Here is a 26,062-nt window from a genome sequence, read left to right as displayed (position 1 = left end):
TGGATTCAAAGCGAGTTTTTTTCTTTTTTTAAAAAATATTCCCTTGGTGGTTTTAATTGATTCGCCGTCTTATGGCGTCACTGTTACTTTTTAACACTTTATTGAACATCGAAAAACGACTCTCAATCACTCGGGGCGGAGCTAACTGAACTGCGGCGGAGGTATTAGGAACGACCATCTGACATCCATTCGGATAAAGAGACGGTTTTAGAGACACGGACGTTCATCACACGGGTTCAGCGGCCCTGAAAATGCGGCGTTGACGTTGGCTCAGATCACTGATTCAAAAGTTGTGGTGAACAGACATCCACCACATTGAAATGAGCGGGATGGGTGTAGTACTACGTTTCGCCAGCAGACGGCGTGATTTGATGTGAAAGTGCTTAAAAAGCGTGAAACGTCACAAGACGCTCCTCAAACAAAAGACGTATACAATGAACTAGATGGCTGGAATTATCACGAGTTGATATTTCGCTCATTTAAAATTGATGTGATTCTGTGTACTGTGCACTTAATGACGAACCAATTTATCATAATAAATTAATTAAGTTCAAGTGATTTAATGGTTCAAATTTGTATTTAAAATACACACACGCACAGGTTGGTTCAGTAAAAATGTTTACTGGCACATTATCATTGCAAATGTCATGAGCTCCTTAGCAGGTTTCACCCATTACATTGTCTTGCAAATGAGAGTCTGGTACTGTTCAGTAGGAGTTTCCTGCCTTTAGAAATACTTTTTGAAACAGCTCTCTGAGCATTAACTAATTGCGATTAGCAAAACGGAAGGGAGAAAAAAATCAAGTCATGTTACATTAGTATCCGGTGTGACATTCGTGACTGATGATCACATTCAAATACACAGCAAAGCAAGATAAAGCTGCAAGTCAAATTCTACAAAAGCCGCGCACTTCCCAAACTACCTATGCTGCATCCTCCATCAATGTGTGTATTTTTTTTGGCCATTTACACAATAGTGAGAAGGCACTTGTTGTGCCAGCGTATGTCCTACAGGAGAGGTCCACTAGTTCAGCCCGTTAAAGCATTTCAAGCGTGGTCAGCAGCGAGGTTTTGTGTATGGCTTCAACACCGTCCTCCCACCCACACGCCGCAAGCATCCCCACAAAGTTCAGTACCGCCCCCTTATGGCCGCGGCAGGAAATGAAGGCAAATCCACAGTGGAGTCCCATCAGTGCAGTAGTTCTGATGTCCAGATGGTGGCCCACTCTGAAGCGGGACACGAGGCGAGAGGCGGCATGAGCCGGTAAAACGAGGTGCTGCAGTTGTCAACTGGAGATTCAAAGATATTTGATCACAGCAGGGTTGGTGAAGCATTTCCGACCAGGGTCGCTTTCATTTCAATTAAGGCTTTTAGGAAAAAAATAATCGCAATCAAGGGACGATTTTGCACTAATGTATGTTATTTTGGGACCCATGTGAGGGGGATTCACAGTCGACCGCCACTATTTGCAAGGGGCCAGCGAATAGCAAAAATCCACACATAATTATTCGCACATTGATATGCATTGTGTGTGTATTGTTTTGAACAACCCCCAAAAACTGTTCACGGATAAACTTTCAATATGTTTTCCACTAAAAATGAGGGGAGTGGATGTTTTTTTTTTGGGGGGGGGGATAGGGAAAAAAAACCCAAAATAAAAACAGTGAAAAAAATCGCAAGTATGCAAATCCGAGAGTCGAAACAAGAGCATGTGGGTGGTCAACTATTTTTTTTTTGAATTGCATGGCCCAAGGCCCGAAGGTTCCCACCCCCTGGATTAAGTCTTCATCCGCATTAGGGCACCTGATGCACCCATTAAAAAAAAAAGAAATTCTTACTGCCACTCAAACATCTCACAATCACACCATCACTCACAAAAAGGATGATATTAAATTAAAAAGGTCATGAGGATGCCTGGTTATTGTTTGTTTTGTAGTCAATTACGTGTCTGGCTTTCATTATTGTTTAATATGTCAAAAACAATTCTGATGAAGTGTGACCAGTAGTGTCCGGTGGAAAGCCGCAGTAGCTCTGAATTACAAAACACAACAGCAAATAAATAAGAGAACAGCAAATGCAAAGAAATATAAAATCAAATTTCTGAACAAAACACTACAGCAAATTTAAAAAACAACAACAAAGAACTAAAAACAACAGAAAGCGAAACAACAGTTAAAAAAACAAGGCAGCAAATCAAAACTACACACACAATTTGATCAGACCCCTCACTTTTTGGACAAGAGGGACAACAGTCCATCATGCTGCTTTTTTGTTTTGTGTAATTTGCAGATTTTTTTTCACTTTGTTTTATTTTTTGATTTGCTGTTCTGTTTAAGATGTTTTTGTCGTTTCATTTTGTGTTTATTTGCTGTTGTGTTCGATTTTTTTGTTGATCTGTTTTTGTTTTGCTGTTGTGTTAAGATTTTTGTTCAGCTACTTTTGTTTTTTCATTTGCTGTTGTGTTTATTTTTTGTTGTGTTTTGCTCACTACAGAAATTAAAATTTTAAAAAAAGAAAGCAGTTGAAGACAATTTAATATATATTTTGTAAAACGTATGCTTAACATGACATTTTTCAAATTTTCTTTAGAAATATACGAACAACGGGGAAAACAAAACACAAAGAATGACAACGAAACAAAAATGAAACAAATTGATTTTCCTTTAGAAAAAAAACACATTTTAGCCAGCATGTTCTCCAAAATGAATATGAACACAATTTCATATAAAATCTGGCCAGAACCTGACGTGACTAAATTATACATCAGCCGAAATGAGGCTCTTCTACACAGAAATCTTGCAAAAATATCTGCATCAGAGCCCTTACAGCGGATCTTACTTTGATCTGCATTTACCTTTTATACAGAACCCAGCGAAGCAGGCCATTGCCTGCAACAGCTCCTGTTGTCTGGTGCGATGATCAAGAAGACTTGTCAGACGGCGATAATCGCTTTCAGCACAACTGCAGGTTTTTTTTTCGCGACAGAAACAAACGTATGTGGCGTCACACCCAGGTTATGGCTCTGATGCGACGCAAGGAAGAAAATTGCTGGGTAGACCGCGATCCCATGCCGGTGTTGTTTATACAGAATAGCAATGTGGGAGAAGGGCGGAAAAACACAGATGTAAAAGGCGTCATTGATTAATACGCCTGGCAGTGAAGATGACTGGACTGATGGTGGTGAATTGCTTGGGTCAAGTTGCCTCTCATAGCGTACTGGAACTGGCCTTGAACTTGGCCCTAGTGACTAGAAGTGTGACACACAGCTACATTTTCTTTTTAAGCCATACAATTTCAGAGCCACGCAAGTTACTTTTTCATAAATAACAGGTTTGTTCCCTTTAGAAGGCCATCACTGTGTAGTGTCCTTGCTTGCCCGACTTTTCCGCATCCATGAAAACAGACAAAATGGATGGTTGTGAAACAAAAACTGTTCTCTCACACGCTCATTCGGAAGTGACACATGCAATGCGTACACAAAAATGGCAATCTTATCCTCTCCTCTCTTTGTGTCTGTCTCTCTTTCTCTCTCTCACACGCGCACACGCACGATTTGTAACAGCAAGTTCCAGAAAGAGCACTTATTTAAAAAAAAAAAAAAAAGCAGAAATATGGCTTCATATTTAAAACTGTAACAATCGAGGAAGTTTAAATTGGTCAATTATCACCCAATATCTTTTCCATCATTCTAATTTTTGATTTAAAAACAAAATTGTATGCATAACGTGTCTATGCAAGATGCAGTCTAAGCGTCAGGGCTGTGTGTCTACGGCTGGTATCGAGCTGGTACTTGCTGGCAGAACCTGGTTTCAAAGTGTGCCCAGTGTACTGCAGCCACCCCGGGGTGCCCCTGAGAGGATGTACGGAGATGAAGTTGTCCGCCTGTTCTCGTAAAACCCCACTGAGGTCCATCACTCGCAAAATTGCAAATTCACAGCCTGCGTGTTCATTGTGTACATGATTCTCTGCTGGTCTATGTGTGTGTATGTGTGTGTGTGTGTATGCATGTTGGATGAGCGGGGAAGGGGGCGTTGGGTAAAAGAGCAGATGAAATTGTGTCTTGTGCCAGTTAGTGTGTGTGCATGTGTCATTCGATTTGTCCTCAGCAGTGCAAGTGCAAATGTGAGATTTGGGTTGTGTGTTAGCATGCCTGCCGCCTGCTTGGTCAAAGGTCTGAGCCACTATTCTCGTATGCTGGCAGAGTAGGAGAACTGAGGGAAGTGTGTACGCTGATCTGAGTCCTCGGGGTCTAAACTGTCATCTGGAAAGACAAAAAAAAAAAAGACATGACAAAGCCAAACAAACATGAAACTAGATCAGCCACATAGGTGTTGAAAAGTTATTTTGCCCGAGTCATTTTGTGTGTTGAAATGACAAATTTTGCGAGCAGTGGTGTGACCATGCTAGGGATACTTACACTTGTCTGGTGGAGTTATTGTGATGGTTTGTGCTGTGAACTCGTCGTCAAAGTATCTCGTGTCCGTCTCCGAGGTGACCTGGGGTTTGAAAGGTGGGACGAGCTGTGCAGAACAAGCAAGCAAAGCAGTGTTGACATTCAGAGTATGTTTGACTGAAAAGGTTAAAAAAATAAAATAAAAGATGCCAGTCCTTTCCTAGCGCATCACCTTTTTCTCTAAGACATCCTGCCAGTTGATGGAGGTGAAGAACTTGTGAGTCATCACTTCTTTGGCATCGTTAGGTCCGCCTCCGAGCCTTAAAACAATACACACACAAAAACAAAAGTGTGACCTCACAGCTTGTGTAAACACCACACTAAAAATGTGTTTTTCCCTGACGGGCAATTCAAGACAAATTAATTCGTACCTTCCTCGCCTGCAGGCAAAGGGCCCCGACACTATTTTAGTGAGATAAACACGCTTGAACCTCCTCCAAAACGACATTAAATGGCATCCTTGTTCATCGCCTCAAAACAAATCAAGGAACAGAGCTTAAATAATGCGGTTTACTGCGTATGCGCTGGCTGAAGGCGAGATGTAAAACTAATTAAGTTCTATTGACGAGCTGCAGTGCACCAAATGGGAACAGATGGATCGTCATCTGGCGCCCGTGTTGCCAAAAGAGAACGCCATTTACCGAGTCCTTAAAATAACAATTTTAGGCTTTTCAAATCTGTTTTTTTTTCTGTGTGGAGCTTGTATTATCTCTCTGTGCAATTTTGTTCAGCTAATTCCCCCAGATTCTAAAAACACGGACATTCGGTTCACTGAAAACACAAAATTGTCCATAGGGGCGACAAGAAGTGTGGGGTGACTGGCGGCCAGTCCACGGCGGACCCAGACTTTTGCCCAACTTCAGGTGGGATGGGCTACAATGCCGCGGCAACTCTAAGGAGGAAACGTGCTGTCGGAAACGAATGAACAAACCTCTGCTTGGGATCTTTTTTGAGCAGGCCTGCCAGCAGCGCCTTGGCTTCAGGTGCCAGGTTCTTGGGGAAGCGGATTTCCTCCATGAGGATGAGTTCAAAGAGTCGCTCGTGGTCCTGGTTGTAGAAGGGCAAGCGGCCACACATCATCTCGTACATGACCACGCCCAGACCCCACCAGTCCACAGCGCGGCCGTAGTCGTTGTCCTCAAGTACCTGTCAGAGTGAAGGTGAAGGGAGTGTCTCAAAAGCGTCACTGGATTCTGTGCTCAATTGTTGATGTCATGTTGATTTCAAAACAACATATCGCTGTAAAAACTGTTCGGGGTTTACCTCGGGTGCCAGGTACTCGGGGGTCCCACAGAAGGTTTTCATGGTGGCGCCGTCTGTGATGCCTTCTTTGCACAGGCCGAAATCTGTTATCTTTATGTGGCCGTCTTTATCCAACATGAGATTTTCCAGCTGAACAACGAAAAGGCGTCAAGTTACTCGACAACTAAATGACAAAAAACGTGGACGGACGGCATCCGTAACAGTCAACGAAATGACGACGAATGCACTGAAGAACACAGGAGATGAGAATAAGACCAAGAACAATAGCCCACCTGGCGAATTAAAATCTAAATATGAGTTTGTGTGTGTATTCATGTTACTAAACGTATTCTTGAACTACTTAATAGTTAAGGTTATGTCACAATTACAAGCACGAAAAAAGAAAATTTGAAAGCAAAGGCGCAAGCAACAAAACCGTTCTTGTAAGCTTAGTCCAGGGGTTAAAGCACAAAACCCCACCTCCCAAAAAAAACGTATGCTTCAAATGACTGCAGTCAATCAACCAAAATTTTGCTCACTTCCATATCAATATATTAAATATTATAAAATAGATAAACCTGATTTTCTGACAAATTATTACTGTATATGTTATATGTTTTACTAGCTAGTTCGCCGCCCTCCGGGCGGCTCATCAGCTAGTTCCTGCGGAAGGCTGGTAAGGTGGGCCTTCGGCCCACAAAAGTGTTGTTGCTTGGTTCAACTTCATTGCTTATCGCGAAAATAAAGAGATGTTTAGCTCTACTAAATAACTAACAATTTCATTGCAATGCTTGTGGGTAGACAACATTTTTTCGCTAAGATGCCCGCGTGATCGTAGTGAGCCACTGCCTAAGCGGCGCAGTGGCGGGGCGCAGCGGCGCAGTGGCGGCGCGGTGAAGTAGGTACGTTTTGAAAAGGGACAGACGGAAGGACAGACCGCGTGCGGGACGACGCGCAATATATATATAAGATGTTCAATAAACAAACAAACAAATATACGGCAGCGCGACACCTTACCTTTAAATCCCTGTAAACAACATTGCATGAGTGTAGATACTCCAGTGCCGATACTATTTCTGCACCATAGAATCGGGCCCTGTCTTCTGTGAAGACTCTGTCCCGGGATAAGTGAAAGAAGAGCTGCAAATGAACCAAGACACACGAGACTGGATTTAAAGAAGATTCCGAATTAAGTCAGTGACTTCTTTTGGTACACTGACGGGTAAATCTTTCATAAACACGATTGTGAGTGAGAAAGAGAGAATAACTTACTTCTCCCCCATTTGCATACTCCATCACAAAGCATAGACGATCGTTTGTTTGAAAAGCATATTTTAGTGTCTGTGTAAAAAGAGGAAAACACCGGCGTTACACCGTCATTGAGGTAAAAAAAAAAACAACAGTTGGATTTTGGAGAGCAAATCTGGGGGGTTTGGTGACTTACTGTGAGAAAGGGATGCCGCGTATTTTGCAGGACTCTGCTCTCTGTTACCGTGTGCGCTACCTCATCCTGAAGCAAAGGTACATTTTGTACATGTCACAAGCGTAAGCACACGTGCAAACTAATCAGTAATACGCTGAAGGGCAATCAAAATAAACGGCATGAACCGATTTATGAACATTGGCATGAATGAGCTGTAATGTACATCACTGGACCCACACCTTCGACACTTTTTTTTGGGAGTGCATTTAAATGAATCGCATACAAAGTGTTGTTTTGCGTCGCGCGCGGCAGCTTTTTCTCGAAACTTTACGAATGCCACGTCTCTTGAACAGGCGGGTCGTGCTGTGGTAAAGTCCCAGGGAGGGTCTGCACAATTAAGTGAATCCACTTGAGGCCGTTAAACTGCCCAAATAAGCAAGTGACACGCTTGAGTTATGGTGTGTGTGTTTTGGGGGCTCGGAGGGTGTTACAGCAAACATTGGAGGTGAGGGGATCGTCATCTCTTCATTCAGATTAAGGACAAGTGACGTTAAACAAGATGAAAGCAAATTCATTTTCATGACTATTTCCCTGCCAGGAGTCACTTGCATGTTTGGATCAGTTTTCCCACCCATTCGAATCCCCCTTTTCATATGGCGTGCCATCTAGTCGTGAAAATGCAGCACCTCAGCAGCAAAGGTGATCATTTAAGACATTAAAGCGCGTTCTAAACCCCGTGCAATCATTCTTTAGAAGACATTTGTAGAATACCAACTTTTGCAATGATGACTTCTTTACGGAGGATTTTCATGGCGTAGTACATGCCCGTGGCCTTCTCCTTCACCAGGATCACTTTGCCAAACGTCCCCTTGCCCAGGAGCTTAAGGTAGTCGAAATCACTCATGGTCTGCTGAGGCGATGACAGAGAAGCCACAATGACCAAACACCCAAGCAACAAATCATCCCTCGGTGTGAATCGACAGGCTTGAAAGCGCAAGCTCGATGTGACGTGAGCTGACCACTTTTGAGCGAGATTTGGACACGGCGATCTCCATCTCCATTGTGCCACTGCTGTCACTCGCCGAGCCAAATTTGATCTCCATGGGCTCCTCGTCCTGCTGCTGGCTCTTCAAGCTGTTTGCCACTGCCTGGATCGATCGCATCCATTCTTCCCTGAAACAAACAGTGGACATAAACACATTTGAATGACAAAGTTTCCTCAGGTTCAGATAAAAAATGTCCCCATGATCAATGTATTACTAAGTGAAGTGTGACATATATTTAACAGGAACAATGAATACTAAGTGAAAACCAGTTGGTAAAAAAACTGCCAAAAACAAACCTGACAAAATTGCTCATTAAGGCAAGCTTGTTATTCAGACTTAGCAAAGGTTACACAAACAAAAAAGTGCCCACTCGGTTGTAGTTGGGCGTAATTTAGCCACAAATTCTGTTTTGAGGCATAAACGTAATTATTGCAATCTGAAATGGATTTCCCTGCCTTTCAAATACAATCAGCCATCTCGGCCTGCTGTGTTCCGTTCAAGAGCATGCGTTACTCCACTGTTGCAACTTGGGAGTCACGCAAGATAACGTTGTCAATGGTCAAATCAAGGTAGGACCGAAACACAAACATCTCCATTCAATTACAGCGGAACTTGGAACAGTGGAGCAAATGTCTTAAAAGCTCCTAAAATGCGAATTCTCACCAAAATGTTCACAAAAACGCACTGTATTTTGGCGTTTCGACAGTCAGAGATTATTGCCGGGGGCTGGTTGGGTGACACGCAGGGGGCAGATGCATTGCACCTGTTAAGAGACACTTAACACTCTTTTATTTTTGGCAGGTTTCTATTTCCTACTTTTGAACCCATTGTCTTGATGGGACTCTCGGTCTAAGCCAGGACTGACCAGATTTTTAAGACAAAAGAACGTTGATTTAGACGCTTTGTGGCAAGAAGTAGCACTTAATGAAGTTATCGACTCTTAGGTTTCCATGGTAACTTCTTGCACCGCAGACTATTGGTTGCCATGTTTATCTGAAATGACCAAAACATACGTGAAGTCGCCTATTGGTGTTTTACTTGACATTTAGGGGCGGGAAATTCATCAATTGAATGTATAAATCCTTTTGTGTAAGAGATGTAAATGTTAAATGATGTTCAGTTGAGAAAAATTGGAAAGGTTTTATTAAAATGAATTAGGGTTGTGTTTGAAGGGTCCCTTTTGAATTATGTTCTTGTCATTTGCTTTTTCTTCTGAAATGCAAATTAATGCAATGGTTACGGACCTTTAATTCCGCTTATACGGCAGTCAGTAGAATCAAATGTAATTTTGCCTCAAAAAAACAAAAAGAACAACATAAGAATGTGAACAATTGAAAATCACAAGGAAGCATTCAAACTTTAACTCACTTGTATTCTTTGGCGTTCGACTCAGCATGACTTAGATTTGTTCTTGATTTTACTGCTTGGTGCTTTCTACCGCCTTTATTACCGATTTGTTATTTTGACTTAAAAATGTCGCCGCGAGAGTGGCTGCCTTTCCAGCAGCTCCTATATTTTGTTGTTCTACTTCTTACTTTCATAACTTTGCTGCTGTGAATTGGGAATTTCTCCATTGTGAGACTAATAAAGGTTTTCTTATCTTATCTTACTGTTTATTGTGTATGTTAAATCGCTCCATGTGCAGCACTTTGTATGCAGTGAGGGCTGTTTGAAAGTGCTCGAGAAATACTGTTGACTTGACTTGACTTTAACTGGGGGGGATTTACGTTGAAAACATACCTCTCCTCGTTGCTGTCTACGTGGAAGGTGCGCTCAATAACTGACGTCCACTGGAGGCAGCGGATAACAAACGTATTGGGCCTGGGCCGCTCGGTCTTCATCAGCTGACATTCTACAAAGCACAGAGCCACCACATAAAAAAGACGAAAGGGTTGTCGGGGACCAAAGAACGGAAAGACACACATCCAAAGCTCAAACAGAGCATCCACTAGCCGGGATGCGGAACCGACCTGCGACGGAAAAGTTGTTGAGAGGTGGCAGGCTGTGATCACTGGACACTTCGGGCTTCTCTTTGTAGCCGATGAAGGAGCCGTCACTCTTTAGGATGAAATAACGAGGTCTCCAGGTTTTAATGTACTCACCTAGTGACACAATAGCAGCGCACCAATTCATGTTTGTCGGACTCAAAAGTATTTCTGGATTCAGTATTAGAACAAATGTACACTCGAATCAGTGAAGACCGAATGACATGTTGTTAATCAACGAGCCTCCCCACCCCCTCACGTTTCTGGGCAAGCTTGGCAGAAATTCACACAAATTTGCGTATACACAGGAGCATTAATGATACAGTACCTCGCTTGTGGAGCCATCCCTCTCTCACAACGCCGACTTCATTCATGCTGGGGCAGAAGACTGTCTGGGTTGGGAGGGGGCGGCAGACAGCTGGTCAAACTGCTCGAGATGGTGACGACGACTCCCGATTCGACACTCGTCTAAAATGCCTGGAAAAGGAAAAATACAAGGTAACAGGAATGCAGTAAGTCTCTGTCATCATTTCTGACAGCAAAGTTCATATGCGTGTGTCTGAGAAGACAATGGCCCCAACGCCTAACATGAGGGGCATGTGGATTTTAATTGACTTCATTTACAACTGTGACTCGATGTACAGTATGAGGGCCACACCGAAAAGAAACAAAAATATCATGAGAATCAAGTCACAAAATTACGAGAAATGCAAAATATGAGGAAACAATGTTCAACAATAAATTTAAAATATTTCGAGAAGCTCAATATTTTAAGTTTTACCTTTTCAGTTTTTACTTTCATGTTCATGAGGTGCCTTTGCTCTTGTAAGATTAGATCTTTACTCTTTCATGCAAATTTCTCTCCAGGCCTATTACATTACAACACGGCATTTGGCATTTTCTTCAAAAATCTCCACTTTCAATCATTTAAATGACTCAGAAATCATACATAAGTTTTCTTGCGGTATTGCAAGTTAGCGTGATAGAAAATACAACTATTCTCATGTTATATATTTCTCATACCGTTGTCAACCGTATGCACTGTCCTCTTAAGTCGAACACTTGGTCATTGGAGTTTAGTGTCTGTATGACATCAGCTAGCAATGCTACAATGCCAACTCAATGCTGTTCCAGAGCCAATACAAAAAGTACAAACTGCTCAATGGCCACGACTGTGACATATAATGCGCTACGAAATAATAACATCAGGTACCGGCGATCAACACGAAACAGGAACAGAGGTTCCACAAGTAAATGTGTGCGGCTAATTCTATGGTTCGGCCTGTGGTAAAACGAGTTAACGTTCGGCCGGGGAAGGTGTATGTGAACACATAAAGCAAATCTGATTGCCAGCACAAAGGACACTTTCTGTGAATTGCGCCGGAAGGCTCTCCGCAACTACTGTACTGCAATCATGTCCTTTACCGTGGCTCGTTCCAACCAGCAGCCCACAACACAGAAAAGTGCTGACGTGTGCAGGCCACCTACTTCGTATCTGACCATCTGACATTTATGACAACACGATGGGAAAGTGCTCACCAGTGATACCTCATCAACATTTTTTTCCCCTTAGTGTCAAGTTATAAATAGTAGATACTAATATCATTAAAGCAGTGCCAGCAAGAGATCAAATGTAATATCACTGGCGTCCGATTAGCGTCTGCCACAATGATCATAGTGTATCTCCCCATCAATTAGGTCAAAGGTAAAATGTAAGTTAGGGCTGAGCTGGGTGTTTAATCAATGTCATTGATTAATTCGAGTTTGACATTTTTTTTAAAACCAGAATTTCTTTTCGCAGCTCTCGTTCAAAGCGCGTTTCCATTGAGAGCAACAACATGGCTAAGGGCAGAATGGAGCTACTGTAATTTAAAAACGCACGTCAGTGTTGCCAATTTAGTACATTTATTCCTGCGAAGAAACGGACAGCAGTTTTCACAATGTTTTCCATTTTTTGCCTGACAAGGTGCACAAATATGTGTTACTTGACTTATCAACACGCTGGAAACTTTTGATCCTCTGACCCAAGTGTGTCAAGTCAGCTTTATTCATATTCATGTACTTCCAAGCCACAAATATGACATACATACATCCAATACAGAGGCTGCCTTGCCTTAACTGTCAAACTGCAGGACTGCAGCTATCAAATATTTTAAGAATTCAGTGCTCTACAGATTGTTGCACCGATTAATCAACTGAATGTTTTTTTTTGCCTGAGGGATAGACCAGGTTTTGATTTAACTTCAAAAAATGGTGCCGAGCCCAGGAGCTCCTTATTGCACTTCCTGTTAGAAATGGAAAACAAAGATGTCTTTTGCCTAAGATAAAAAGAATTTCAAAAAAAACTTAAACATGCTGTAAATCTGAAAAGCTGTTTAATAAACACACTTCAAGACATTCAAACACAGTGTTGGAGTTTGTATTATTCAAAATTTTGACAAATCTTTTTTTAAGCCATTTTATTTTTGTGTGTAATGAATCTATATGTGAATATTGGCTCCAAATATCAGTCATCTGCCTCCATCATTCCAAACTGTACTCGGTCCGGAGGCTGGAATAAAACGTATAGGTTGCTCGCTATTTTGAATTTACATCAAACAGAATGAGCACGTGTGATGTATTTGTGTCCACTTAGTGTTGTCATTGTCACTTTCTACTGTAGTATCTGCAACTTTGGGTATGCACGGCTTTAAAACGGGCAAGTGGCATGTGGCATGGGCGCCGGCGAATGAGAATGTAGTTGGCTGGCCATTAACTGGCTAACCTGTTAGTCAGTCTGGCCGTGTTTGTTTTCTTACCACCGTGATCTTATTTCTACACAAAAAGGTGCATGCAACGGCTGTAAAAAAATTAAATGTTCTGCCCGAAAAATGTTGATGAACATTTTTGTCTCATCTTGGCTACAATAATAATAATTTTTAAAAAATCAAATTAAAAGTAAAACAGTATATTCATTTTTTTATTTTACCGTATTTCCTTGATCATTTTGCTTCATCGGCTACTGGGGAAATACCCATTTTTAAGTTTCAGATAAAAATATATACCAATTAGCTCATATGGATCACAATTCTGAATGGTTTTACGGTTCAACGAGTTAAATTACTGTGATGTAACAAATGACAACCATAGCCCTAAAAACTCCACTTAAATTGTCCAAATGTGAGCAGTTTTCCTGAATTTAGTCATCATGGAGGACTTGGAGCTGTTTGTTCAATGTTTGTTTTTTTCCAAAGTAATTTAAGAACATCGTTCATGTACATTTTTATAAAATGAGCGGTGTGGATGAATAAGACCATTTATATCATCGGTAAAGCAAAAATATGTATTTCTCATCTTGCATTTCTCTGAAAGTTCATCAAAGTTCATTTTTGAGGCTTAAAAACAAAGCAAATGCCATTTTTGGGGAGTGTGCTAAAGAACAAAACTTTCGTTTCGAATAGCGTCATTGTGGGAGATTTTATTATAAGGCAATTTCACTCAGCTCTAATGTGGGCAAATACTACGTGGTTTGACGTCATTAAACATATGGAGCACATCAAAACTTTTGCCGTCTTCGTGACAAAACAAGATTTGACGAAAGGCAGCAGTTAGAATACAGTTACCGGTCATTCTGGAAACCGCCCGAATGGTACGGAGTGTACTTCTACGGCTACGCGAGTCAGAGGTGCTGTATATGTACTTGTGAAAAAGCATGCCGCATGATAACAGTCCCATAACACGTCCTCATCCGTTTAGCGTGGATGCTACGAGCTAAGCTAGCACGGGTCAGCGAACAGTGTCGCTCGGCGTCCAGAAAGCGGATAATTGCCCCCCCATGCTGAAACTATTTTCCCCACCAGGGCAGGCCTGGTCGTTCACCACACATTATCGGGGGACGGCGAGCGTGACATTTACTCACAAACAAAGCAGCTAACCACCGAGCTAGCAGCTAGTTAGCACGCGAGCTAGTCACCTCACTCGTCCCAGCGTTCTATTATTACTACCAAGCACGCTGTTTTTCTTCCTCCTCTCCCCCCACTTTATTACGTACCTCCGCTGTGAAATATTCCCACTTCTCGAAGATTTCCACAAGTGTGACTGCACAAGGCTCCCTCTGCCGGTTATCACTCTCGGCTTGTGTGTATTGAACTCTGTCAATGATCACACAAGCTTAGCCGACTAGCTTGTTTTTCTTCTCACAATAGCGGCAGCGGCGGCGGCGTGCTCGGTTTGTCACCGAAGCCAGCCAGTGGGAGAGGGGGGGGGTGCGAGAGAGAGAGAGAGAGAGAGAGAGAGAGAGAGAGAGAGAGAGAGAGAGAGAGAGAGAGAGAGAGAGAGAGAGTGCAAGTCCTCTGGACCGCGACTCGATGGACTTGAGAGCGTCGAAAGACAGCTAGAAATAATGTTCAACTCGTGGACATATTAAACCACCCGTCTCTGTTGGTTTAGTGAGGTGAGCTTGTCTGTTGCTCACAGCTCCTCTGCGCGAAAGTCCTGCGCTGCTTGACGCAGTCCCCTCCTTGTCGAGCAGGCAGGCAAATAGGCAACACAGGAGCCGCGCGAGCACTCCAGTCGGACGTGACGTACATAGACTATGACCAAGTGAGCACCTGGATGAACCAAGTACAGTACCAATACTTATGATTCGTCCCCTTTACCGAAGTAAATGAATACAGATTCAGAAATAACCCGTAACTACATTTTTCATTTAACAAAGCATTTACTAGTCAGTTGTGGGCCAAGAATATCCTCTTAATACTGTAATTATCTACGAGTGGCATGCAAAGGTGGAGGGACGCTGGTCATGTTAGAGGGTTGAGGGGCTCATCCACAGCATCCCCGCTGTCGAATAATAGATTTTAGTGGATAGCAAATTGTCTTTTGCCGAACAATACACCAGATGCTTTTTAAATAGAACATATTTGTGATTTAATGCTGCAGTCCAATGAATTGTTCTACTCCTTCTGTTGTGTTCACCCTGGCCACCAGGAGGTAGTATAATACCACAGTCATGAAGACAGAAAGACTGCTGCACAAAAACTGCTGAACATATCACCGGGCACTCACTGTACACACGTCCCTCTACTGTACAATATTTCTGCAATATTTCGGTGTACTTCCTTTGCATATTGATGAAGCCATCTTTAGGGCAGTTCTAAATGTTTACTTTCCTTAAGGCAGTTTTTATTATAATTAAGCTTATTTTGATTGCTGCCAAATGAAAAGCAGGTTTCTCCAAATTTCCTTCGTTCAAAATAAATGTGTTTTTGAACATTTTCTAGTCCATCTCTTGTTTATACCCTCGTGGAAAAAACAGGCACATCACAAAGTGAAAGGGATAGATAGATCGAAGCTTTATTAAAAATGTATCAAAAATATTTATTGTCAGTATGTTATTAAAAAAAAAAACATAACTGGACACCGTGAATCAGGTCCATTACATCCATGCACATGGCAACCTGTTTTGGACATTATTTTATATCCTACTGCCGGCAATACACTCTTTTCTCCTCACTAAGTAACACAAGCGCAATCTCAAACAACTTTATTCTGTTGTCTTTGCAGTTTCCGCTCAAGATAGCGAGCACGTGCCTCACTGACGCTACTTTCATTGTTTCGCTTCTCCACTTTCTTCAAGGCATCCTCAGCAGAAATCTCTGAAAGAAAATAGACCACACCAACACTCAACACGTGCAAGAAAGTGGCCATTACCTTAAATACAGACGTCTAAAATAAATAAATAATAATGAAAAAACATCCTAAAGACCTGATTGCCTTTTGGCAGCCTCCCTCGTCTCCCACTTGGTCATCTCCTCATCGGTGACTTCTTCTCGTGCCACGCTGCTTAGTTCATAAACGTCGACCTCGTGCAATTTGGGCAGAAGATCTTTCACCCACTCATATCGGATGGGACATACTGTCCTGACATACACCCGTGATGTCATCAACACGTCGTGAAAGAGAATCCAATCCAGCTCCATCTCCTTGTCGAACAACTGAGAACCAAAAGGGCAGAGAAAGGATAATTTACCGTAGATAAAGGGAGGGCTGAATAGAGATGGTGGTATGAAAAAGAATTTTAATAATCTTACCGATGATGATGGATGAATGTGAACCATGGACCCATGACCATCCATTGTGCAAAATACCTTTCCAATAGATCTAGGCAAGGTCATGGAAAAAAAATCTCAATTGCAGTATACTGTGTACTGCTCAACATAATTTAATACAACACACTCCTTTGCACGCCGCTTAATCCAAGCAACAGAACATTCCATTTATTAGCCAGTTCCTCAATGAGCAACAATTTGAATTTCCACCATGTCAATTTCCCCCCACCTCCCATCAACTCACATATTGACATGTAAATTCCAGCGAGTGTTCCGTCTCACTTCCAAGCAATTTAGCTTTAAGTAACGTCTTCTATATGACTGACACATTTAAGCTTTGGCAATAGAGAAAAAAAGCCAATGTCATTCAAGCCATTTACACTTTGCCTTGACAAGGTTTGTTTACTTGTGTAGTGTGACAACAAGGGGAAAAGTCAATAATGTATAATAATAATATTAGAATTAATATGGTTACATTATGTTTTTTTTTACAGTATCAAATTTGGGAAATTTGAAATTTGATAAATCTTTATATTACCTTCTGGCAACATTGGTGAAGTATCCTGTGCACAGACACCGTCTAAAGAGTTCGTTCTTATTGCCATCGAATTTCTCCACTGGGAAATCTCTCCTCTGGAAGAATAAACACAAGATTAATAACAAGCAGCGCGAGTTACCATAGCTACCGATAATAAGTGCTGGACAGTACTTGTTGCAGACGGAGGAGAATGTCACGTAGCTGAGTCTCGACACTAAAGGCAGATTTGAGCGCTCTCCAGTGGATCCAATGATCCTTGCACCACGCTGACGGTCTTTCGCTGCGTAAGACGAGAGAGTAAGAAAAATAGACCTAGACGACTAAAACAAAGGATGTGTGACCAAGTAAGTACCTGGATTTACACTGCTGAAACACACTAAGAAGTGTACCGAAGTCATTTACACCGCCGCTATTGGCCGCCAGTGCTCTGTGACTCTGATCGGCCTCTTTCTGCTTGTCAGGGTGGCCTGGATGAGAGATGAAGCAGGCCCATTCAAGTCAGAGCTAATAAGCGTTTTCCGTGGGGAAAAACAAGGGGTTGGCCTCTTGCTGACATATATTGAGGAGATTCATTTGGATAAAAATACAAATTGGCCGGCTTATCAGCAAATAAAGTACAATCTGAACCTTTTTGTTACATGCAGAATTTTGCTTTTCACTACAAGGCTCTGCCCCGGTCTTCCTGTCTTCCGCGAATAGCAGACATTCAAATAGTATTTTTAAAACACTCAATTTTATGGTTGGGTTTCATCATAATGTTGGCACGTAATGCCGAGAAACAATACCAGGCCGGATGAAGATGTTCTCTACAGACAACATGGCGGCCACGGGGAGAAGCAGATCCTGGCAGCCGTGCGAGGCGGCTTTGAGCAGGGCCCTGGTGAGGCCGGGCTGCAGGGGGAACTCCACCATTAGCTCCCCCAGGCGAGTCACTCGACCTCTCCTGGCAGACAACAAGCCCCTTGTTACAGCTAGCACTGTTGTGTTACCAATACCCAAAAAGGCAAAGAGCACACCACCAAACCTGTCGATAGCATCAAACTGGTAGAGCTGTTTCAGTGCCTCCAGGATAAACCTCTCTTCTGGAGGGTCCAGATACGGAAACCTTGGAAAGAAAAGACCACTGCTAAACAATGTAACCTGTGACATGTTAGCAAATGGCGAGACCGCAGCGATGGTGTTAAATAAATACAGGATCTCCACAATTTGTTTTCAAATTAGTATAACGTAGAAATGCACATTAGGTGTACCTAATGACATCGTGTACACCCAGGCACTTGAGAGTGAGGACCACTGCAGTCAAACTCGTCCTCTGGATCTCTGGAATTGTATATTCGGGCATACATTCCTCCCAGAATTCCTTGGTGTAGATGCGGAAACACTTCCCCGCTGAGGTTCTTCCAGCCCGGCCTGCTCGCTGCAGAGCTTCACTCCTAACGGCAGGAAATCACCAAGTCAATTAATCTGCACTTGCCGGCAAAAGAAAAAGATAGGACTCACTTTGAAATGGGTACCACTTCTAAAATATCCATGCCCACCCTGGAGTTGTGGTTGAGTTGCTTCACAAAGCCGCTGTCTATGATGTACCTGAAAACACAACCTGGCAAATGAAATGGCATCTTACTTTGCTCGCGACAGTGACGGATGCATAAAAGCAACGTGCTCACTTGATGCCGTTGATGGTGAGAGAGGTGGCAGCGATGTTGGTGGCCACCACACACTTCCTTATTCCCGGAGGAGGAGGCTGGAAGATCTGCCGCTGTTGCTCTGAGAGGAGGATTAAAATGAGAATAAAACGGTATGAAAACGCTTAATCTGAAATCATTGAAACCTATCCTATTATGTAGGGCAGGGGTGTCCAAACTTTTTGCCAAGGGGGCCAGATTTTATGTGGTAAAATGTCTGGGGGCCGACCTTGGCTGACATTCTTTACATTGAACAACAATATTGTTCAACAAATTTTAGTAAGCCAGTCCGTTTCACATTTCCATTTTTATTTTAATTTCAACAATCTTAAGAATTTCTTTTGGTTCATTTGAAACAGGTATATCACATGCAACTGCTTATTCACTTGACTTTTTCTTAAACAGAAGTCTCTTGAGTGCAAATTGATTGATTTGAAACATAAAATGTATCACCATGACTTTTCAATAATCACAAAACCGTTGACTCGAACAACAGGGAAATGAACAAGCAATACACATATCCACAACTGCAAGGATCATTTGAAATATGACATATCAGTCAATATAAACACGGAGTGATGTCCTGTTAACTCGTGAGTGATGCCCTCTAGTGTCTAAATGCTATTACTCATTTAGCCACTAGAGGGAAGCAGTACTCTATGAAACATCACTCACCAGTCTACGAGACCTCAGTCAATGCAACACGTGTTCCATTGCGCCCAACCTGCGGGCCAGACGGCACTGATTTTATGACAGGGGCCGAGGGCCGGGTGAAATTCGACCGCGGGCCGGATTTTGGACATGCCTGATGTAGGGCCACTGCCAGAGGGCCACCACCCAAAAAGGCTAAATGTCGGACCATGAAAAATGTTTTACTCCAAAGAAAAAAATGTAATTCAAGGTGCCACCGTATTTACACAAGAAAATAACATATTCCATATCGTGAATAAAACAAAGTGCATGATGGCTGTTGCATGTATTTACCGGTTGGCATGGAACCATAGAGGGGTAAAATAAGTAGTCCATCCACTGTTTTGTCCTGCACATCATAGCGGTAGTCTATCGACTCCGCTTTCTCAAACAGCAAATCGCACGCCCGCTCGATCTCCAACTGACCTGTCAAACATGGATAGATCACCGCAGTTTGATGTCAACGGGCGTCTGATTCATACGTCAAGCGACGACTGGATCTGACCTGTTAAAAACACCAGAATGTCGCCAGCCTTCTCACTAGTGTGAACATCCAGGGCCAGAGAGACAACCTGCAGAGCAACAAAGAGCTTCATCAGTAATCCTGATCTTTAAAAAAATAAATAAAATAAAACTTTTTAAAAAGTTCAACAAAACTCAATCCAACAAGTGTTTCTATTTTAGCAACAGCTCCACAAGAGGGGCAAAATACTAACATTTCGTTTCACTGAAAGTTCAACGGTGTACCTCTTTCACATAACCCGTGCTCTGTAGGTCTTTAGGTCCCACGGCGGTGCCCAACGTACATGTGACAGGAAAAGTCCTTCCAGGGATAACAAATACCGGGCAGTCACCTAGAAAGGCGGAAAGTTTGTCTGTTTCCATGGTGGCGGACATCACCACCACCTTTAGTGGGAAAGCTCGGCCCTTCAAAGCTTCAGTCGGATTCGAAAATACTTTTTTCAGCAAACCCAAGAGGATATCCTGCAACGAAAAAGAAACTCTAGCTCGGCGTGTGCATCAAATAAAACCTCAAAACAGTTATTATTGGTACAGCCAAGCTGAGTAGAATATGAAGGGGTATTCAGACCACAGGAACAACAATAAAATCAAATACTATGAGCATAATTAGTATTAAGTAATACAAAAAAGGGTAAAATGCCCATCGTTGGTATTTTCTTGAGAATAAAATCATGCAACAAGCAATACAAAAAAAGGCATAGTACAATATTACATCATAATTGAATGCTAGCGTTACAATGACGATTGCTATAGCTTAGTTAGAGTTCATAATAATAAAGCACATCACTCCTTAAAATTATCACTTTATTTGCATTTTTTTACTTCAGTCGTGAATTTTGTGGTGGTACTACATCTCCTTCATTGCTCGAGAGGTTTTGGAAACTCACAGTGTTCAGGCTTCGTTCGTGGACCTCATCCAAGACTACAACACTGTAGTGAGAAAGTCCAGGGTCTGCCAGGACCTCTCTGAGCAAACAGCCATCCGTCATGTATTTCAACTCCGTGTCCTGTATCAATCAAATGCGAACATCACATCACTTTGTCTCGAAACACCGTGTGCAAGGCGTGGCTCGGTGATGCCTGCTCACCTGCGTCGTGCAGTCGTCAAAGCGCACCTGGTAGCCCACCTCTTTTCCCAGAGTGCACTGCAACTCATGGGCAACCCTTTGAGCCACCGTGATGGCAGCCACACGGCGGGGTTGGGTGATGCAAATTTTGCCATGTTTACAAAAACCTGCCGACGAAACATGACAATCACACACAATACAAACTGGTGTGCATATAGCACCGGAATTTTGATCAGAGTTCAATACACAATTATTACACTGACAGTAATAGTAACAGCAAGTGGTTTACCTGCTTTGTACAAATACTGTGGAAGCTGGGTCGTTTTCCCGCTGCCAGTCTCACCGGTGACCACCAAGAAAGTGCTCTCCTTCACAGCCTGTACCAGTTTAGCTTTATGCTTGTAGATTGGCAACTGTAACGACTGGTTGTCTTTCCGGTACTTCGTCCCCGATTTGGACATAACTTGTCCGGATGTTACAAGAACAAGAACAAGAAGTAATACAAAATATAATTTAAAAAAATATCGTGAACGACTATAACCGGCCTAAACTATGATGGTATTCACAATGTATCTTGCAGTTCAGAAACGACACGCTCATACTAACTTCCGCAAATTATTCCTTTCTGTTTTCCTATTGGTCGAGCTATAGACACGTGACCAACCCGATCTCTTGATTTGTTTTGACAGAAATGTATTTATTCGAAATAATAATAATAATACATTTTATTTGTGGGCGCCTTTCTAGAAACTCAAGGACACTCAAGGACAGTTAAAATCACGAGTACAATGTTAAAAACAACATCAAATAAGAAAAAATAAATACAACAAAAATAAATAAATAAATAAATAAAATAATGACACCCCGCATTTCTCCTCCTCTCCAAAATATTATATAGAACAAAAGCACAAGACAGTAGAGGGCAGGTAGTGGATGGGAAGGAAGTATGGACACGAGTGTGAACGGCTGGCTCTTCAAAGCCGAGAGCGCAGAGAGATGAGGCAGGGGGAGTTAACTTCTGAGACTCTCCGCCACATTACATGACGACGTCTGACCGAACGTTCGCAGGATGGCCGCGAGTGGGTGTAAAGGACGACTTTTATCTTTTCTGGACTACAAAACGGAAAAATACATAGTGGCCAAAAATAAAAAAGTTGGGATTTTGTACAGACTCATCCAGTTATTGATCATCGGTTACATTTTAGGGTAAGTGAGACACTTGTCTAGTTTTGTCTGGTATTGCATGTCTGTCTCACACGGGTGGGCCATAACGTTCTGATTCCTTGTGGCTAAACCTGGTGCGCAACTGGCGGCCCACGGGCCGCATGTGGGCCGCCCTCACGTTCTGACTGTCCCCCACTTAATTATAAACATGTTTTCTCATTTAGAGAGATATCTGTTTGCGACTCTCCTTCATGGATTTTGCATGAGCCGTTTTTTCCACATTCCAAAAGGCATGCATGTGATATACATTGAAAACCTGAAACAAAAAAGGTGTGAATGCTTGCCTCTCAGTGCCCTCTGATTGGCCAACGTGTACCCTGCCTCTCTCAGCCAGGATAGACTCCACCTCGCCTGCAACCCTAATGAGGACAAACAGTATACATCTGTATGGCTATCTTGTCCACCCACCCGACCATTTCAATGCCGCTCATCCTGAACAGGGAGTTGCTGGAGTTTCAATTCAAATGCAATTACAGCATTTGAATTTTTCTCCTCGACCCCAGGTGGGTTTTCTTAAGCAAGAAGGGCTACCAGGAGAAAGACGAGGCCATCCAGAGTACAGTGATCACTAAACTGAAAGGGGTCTCAGTGACCAACACCACCGAGTCGGGTGTGCTGATCTGGGGGCCAGAAGACTATGTCATCCCACCACAGGTGAAAACACATGCACATTGAGGCAGGAGGAATTAAGGTGATCATAAATAACAGTTTGCCGACAGTTTAGGCCCGAAACTAACAGGGACGTCATTGTTAAACATCCTTGTTTTGATGATCTAAATTGCTCTCTGCACACAGGGTGAAGCCGTTCTTTTTGTCGTCACTAATTTCCTCGAGACCCCCAATCAGAAGCTGGGATACTGTGCTGAGGTATGAATAGTTCACTTTTTTTCCCCCTTGACTTGGACATAGGGGAAAAAAATTGTGGGGCAGGTAAGGATGTAAGGAACGATGTAAGGATGTATGTCTTTCCTGATTTTCGTGCATCCATTGACTTCATTCAGCCAATGAAAGTCAAGATAGCAGGAAGTCACCTTGTACCTTCTCCATAACTCTTTACAGCTGGCGCACGTGCCGAGCTGTTTCAAAAGTGTTTACTTTCAATCTGCTTTATTTGCTCTCTTGACGTCTGACCCTGTGGAAACTATTCTGGACAGCCTTGAGTGTGATGCTGCCATATACACTTGCTGGACTCTCAAAGTCTGGTCCATGGGCCAAATATGGCTTGCTTTGTTCCTTCATCCACCCAACAGAGCATTTGATAATTAAGAATCCTTTTGAGGCATAATTTAAGTCCTTATAAAAAAAAAACCTTGCTCTTAATGTTGCTCACCCTTAGTTCCATTAGTTTAATGTTGAGCTACATATTTGCAAAAGGTTCTTGGTATGCGCAACCGCTGCCGTCACCCTGGCAGCAGCCAAGAAAAACAACCAACATGTACCAGCGCCACACAGTCACTGCTCTTGTGTACATTTGCGTCTGCTTACTTCGGTCTGTCCTTATAAATCAAATTGCTTTTACACAAAGTGGTGTGGCACATTTGCCAGGGCAAAGTCACGCCGGCGCCCCAAAGTTTCTTTGAATTGTTTGGAAGTTTGGATCAAGAATCACATTTTGCAACCCAGACTAGAATTTATCATGCATTAACATAATACTGGACGTAAACCATCCATAAAGAATGTGTGTTCAGCGTTCACATTTATAAAATGTTGTTTTTATCTACATTAAAATGAGAACAAAAGCAACAAAGTCCAGTGAGTGAACTGGAGGGCTTCTTATTAACTCATTCAACTCCCAAAGACGTATTTAAACGTCTTTTCAGACTAGGTCCAGAATTGGCTGGTACTGAATGAGTTAACTGAAGTGGTTTAATGAGTCTTAGTGTTTGTTCCTCTAGAGCCCCAAGGTGCTGGATGGACTCTGTCAGGAAGACAAGGATTGCGAAGAGGAAAAGCTTGTGGTGTCTGGCCATGGTAGGACATTCCTTAGTGTTAATGGTTATGAGAAGTTGTATGAAAAGTTTTTTGAATTGTACAAACTCAGAGTTCGCTGGCCTTTGGAGGTAGTAGCACTGTAGCAAGTTGAAATTTTCTGTTTTTTTTGGGGGGGGGCAAAGGAATCATGAGTGGACGATGCTTACGCAGGGATGAAAACTCAACTGGAACCTGTGAAATCTTTGGCTGGTGTCCTGTTGAAAGGAAGTATCAACGACAGTAAGGAGCCATGTTTTGTTGGTTTAGTTTCAGTGAGCTTCATTGGATTGGAACGTCCTTCACGCATTCAAACGAAGATAAACCATAAATTGAGCACAGTTTGGATGGCGCTGACGTTGTTATCGAAACAGGTCGCTGCTGACGAACGCCGAAAACTTCACCATCTACATCAAGAATTTCATCCAATTCCCCAAATTCAAATTTTCAAAGTAAGTTCACCAGCCGCAATAAACACAAAAGCATCCAAAAGTGAACAACACGGAACCACTGTGCTGTCTTTGTGCTCTTGAGGTCCAACATTCTGGAGACATCTGATGTGTCCTACCTGAAATGCAGATATGATGAAAAGCTCCATCCTTACTGCCCCATCTTTCGCCTGGGAGACATCACCGCGCGAGCAGGATACAGTTTCACTGACATGGCAACATTTGTTCGTGTTATCATTCTTCAGAAGTCGTATTATCAGGTCGGCCAATAAATCCTACGTATTGTTTTGCATAAAGGGTGGCTCCATCGGCATCCAGATCCAGTGGGACTGTGACCTTGACAAGGGTTACTCCGAGTGTCACCCGCAGTACCAATTTAGCCGCCAGGACATCGCCACCTCTAACAAGAACATTGCAATGGGATTCAACTTTAGGTTATTTGCAATTCAAGAGAAAGTGATCCTCGTGCATTTCAATGTTTGCTAATTGTGTGATTCCTACTTTCAAACAGACACACTCGCTATTATAAAAACTCAGCAGGTGTGAGTTATCGATCGCTATACAAAGTCTATGGAATTCGATTTAACATCATGGTGAATGGGAGGGTAAGCAAAATGTGTGTGTCTCACACACACATGCATGAAATGGCATGACTTCTATGTATGAACTTCCACATGCTGAAGTTGTTGTCCTGTTTGACACATTGATATTCATTACAATCACAAAAAAAAGTATTTAAAAAAAACATGCATCAAGTTAATTAAACAAATGATGTTTGTTTGAAGTGTGTTTCACAAAGAAAATACAACTTTGTGTAACCTGTTAACAAAAGTCAATTCGTTTTTGTTTTTTAATGCTTAAAACGTCTCCCAAAAAGCAGTGACTTTCATAAATTCAGATGAATATTTTCACGTTCCAAACACATCGTTTTGATATGAATATTTCTTGGTAAGCAGGTTATTCTGCTCGTTACATTTTCGCATGTTTAACATTTTGTTTAATTTCAATTTTTAAGTAAAGTTTTACAAGTTACTAATTCAAAACGGAAAATACTGTAACATGTCGTTCTTCTGAATAGACCTTACATGTGAATAAATAACACCGCTCATTTGACAAATTTTTATTACAAAAATTGTAAGAAAAAAAGAGTGAATTAATATATTCTTCCATTGTTCTTAGGCTGGAATGTTCAATATCGTCCCTACAGCCATCAGTCTCGGTTCAGGGTTAGCTTTAATGGGCGCGGTAAGTAGCCGCTATCTTTTATTATCAATTTTTTTTCTCATTAATTTTTTTTTTCGATGCATGACACAATGTTAATTTTGATTGAACAGGGAGTGTTCTTGTGCGACATGATCCTACTCTACATCATGAAGAATGGCACCGCTTATCGCGAGAGAAAGTTTGAAGGTTCCCAGTACGTGCTGCTAATACTTTCATGATGATTTACGACCACTGGATGCTGGCCTAACATCTATTTGTTGTCCGCAGGCAGTCAGCAGGTGGAACCAGCCACGAGAAAACCAGTCTGGCATCTTAGTACTTTAATTTTGATTTTGTACCGTTTTGAATGTATGACGAAGGTAAAACTTTTTTAAATTAATATCAAGAAGTATTCATTATTTCTCCTAACAAAACACAGTCAAACATTTACTAATAAAACTGTCATGTAGTGAAATA

General features: G+C 42.2%; 4 protein-coding genes across 9 annotated transcripts in view; 2 read left to right on the top strand and 2 right to left on the bottom strand.

Annotated features, from left to right (window-relative positions):
* The window catches only part of hspa13 (heat shock protein 70 family, member 13), a 108,273-nt gene that overhangs the window by 62,230 nt on the left and 19,981 nt on the right, over nt 1-26,062 (top strand). The window lies entirely within an intron of this gene.
* Nucleotides 602-14,665, bottom strand: akt2 (v-akt murine thymoma viral oncogene homolog 2). 2 transcript variants are annotated; one of them, XM_052078510.1, is made up of 14 exons: nt 14,181-14,665; nt 10,479-10,627; nt 10,136-10,267; nt 9,906-10,017; nt 8,139-8,292; nt 7,895-8,029; nt 7,141-7,206; nt 6,969-7,037; nt 6,714-6,836; nt 5,718-5,846; nt 5,386-5,600; nt 4,627-4,714; nt 4,419-4,521; nt 602-4,262 (listed from the first exon to the last, which is right to left on the bottom strand). In XM_052078510.1, exons 2-14 carry the CDS (start codon nt 10,522-10,524, stop codon nt 4,183-4,185), a joined length of 1,452 nt encoding a protein of 483 aa, XP_051934470.1. In that variant the 5' UTR covers nt 10,525-10,627; nt 14,181-14,665; the 3' UTR covers nt 602-4,182. The 2 variants fall into 2 exon arrangements, with proteins under 2 accessions (XP_051934470.1, XP_051934471.1); XM_052078511.1 differs by having other exon boundaries at nt 7,895-8,026.
* On the bottom strand, nt 15,468-21,366 carry dhx40 (DEAH (Asp-Glu-Ala-His) box polypeptide 40). 3 transcript variants are annotated; one of them, XM_052078433.1, is made up of 17 exons: nt 21,031-21,366; nt 20,763-20,908; nt 20,562-20,681; nt 19,900-20,136; nt 19,658-19,724; nt 19,447-19,578; nt 18,445-18,544; nt 18,278-18,364; nt 18,028-18,210; nt 17,802-17,882; nt 17,563-17,720; nt 17,130-17,244; nt 16,949-17,057; nt 16,778-16,872; nt 16,222-16,291; nt 15,897-16,125; nt 15,468-15,786 (listed from the first exon to the last, which is right to left on the bottom strand). In XM_052078433.1, exons 1-17 carry the CDS (start codon nt 21,200-21,202, stop codon nt 15,665-15,667), a joined length of 2,223 nt encoding a protein of 740 aa, XP_051934393.1. In that variant the 5' UTR covers nt 21,203-21,366; the 3' UTR covers nt 15,468-15,664. The 3 variants fall into 3 exon arrangements, with proteins under 3 accessions (XP_051934393.1, XP_051934392.1, XP_051934394.1); XM_052078432.1 differs by having other exon boundaries at nt 17,563-17,882; XM_052078434.1 differs by having other exon boundaries at nt 17,563-17,882; nt 21,005-21,143.
* Nucleotides 21,647-26,044, top strand: LOC127608969 (P2X purinoceptor 5-like). Of its 3 annotated transcripts, none has more exons than XM_052078559.1 (12): nt 21,647-21,947; nt 22,469-22,619; nt 22,761-22,832; nt 23,861-23,936; nt 24,080-24,176; nt 24,308-24,385; nt 24,468-24,606; nt 24,701-24,816; nt 24,894-24,987; nt 25,562-25,627; nt 25,717-25,799; nt 25,874-26,044. In XM_052078559.1, the coding sequence occupies exons 1-12, from the start codon at nt 21,811-21,813 to the stop codon at nt 25,920-25,922; spliced, it is 1,158 nt and encodes a 385-aa protein (XP_051934519.1). In that variant the 5' UTR covers nt 21,647-21,810; the 3' UTR covers nt 25,923-26,044. The 3 variants fall into 3 exon arrangements, with proteins under 3 accessions (XP_051934519.1, XP_051934518.1, XP_051934520.1); XM_052078558.1 differs by having other exon boundaries at nt 24,680-24,816; XM_052078560.1 differs by lacking the exons at nt 24,701-24,816; nt 24,894-24,987.

This window comes from Hippocampus zosterae, chromosome 10, assembly GCF_025434085.1.
Source record: "Hippocampus zosterae strain Florida chromosome 10, ASM2543408v3, whole genome shotgun sequence".
Lineage (NCBI taxonomy): Eukaryota > Metazoa > Chordata > Actinopteri > Syngnathiformes > Syngnathidae > Hippocampus > Hippocampus zosterae.
The sequence above is the reverse complement of the archived record's forward strand: the minus strand, read 5'-3'. Positions and strand labels throughout refer to the sequence as shown.

Excerpts from the sequence above, each read along its gene's own strand:
- akt2 (XM_052078510.1), bottom strand. The coding sequence starts at position 10,524 with ATGAATGAAGTCGGCGTTGTGAGAGAGGGATGGCTCCACAAGCGAG. Across the intron at positions 10,018-10,135 it reads CAACAACTTTTCCGTCGCAG|AATGTCAGCTGATGAAGACC; the intron begins GTCGGTTCCGCA and ends TGTGCTTTGTAG. Across the intron at positions 7,207-7,894 it reads AAGAAGTCATCATTGCAAAA|GATGAGGTAGCGCACACGGT; the intron begins GTTGGTATTCTA and ends CCTTTGCTTCAG.
- dhx40 (XM_052078432.1), bottom strand. The coding sequence starts at position 21,202 with ATGTCCAAATCGGGGACGAAGTACCGGAAAGACAACCAGTCGTTACAG. Across the intron at positions 17,883-18,027 it reads GGTGTACACGATGTCATTAG|GTTTCCGTATCTGGACCCTC; the intron begins GTACACCTAATG and ends TTTCTTTCCAAG. Across the intron at positions 15,787-15,896 it reads GGCTGCCAAAAGGCAATCAG|AGATTTCTGCTGAGGATGCC; the intron begins GTCTTTAGGATG and ends ATTTTCTTTCAG.
- LOC127608969 (XM_052078558.1), top strand. The coding sequence starts at position 21,811 with ATGGCCGCGAGTGGGTGTAAAGGACGACTTTTATCTTTTCTGGACTAC. Across the intron at positions 21,948-22,468 it reads ATCATCGGTTACATTTTAGG|GTGGGTTTTCTTAAGCAAGA; the intron begins GTAAGTGAGACA and ends CCTCGACCCCAG. Across the intron at positions 25,800-25,873 it reads AGAAAGTTTGAAGGTTCCCA|GCAGTCAGCAGGTGGAACCA; the intron begins GTACGTGCTGCT and ends TGTTGTCCGCAG.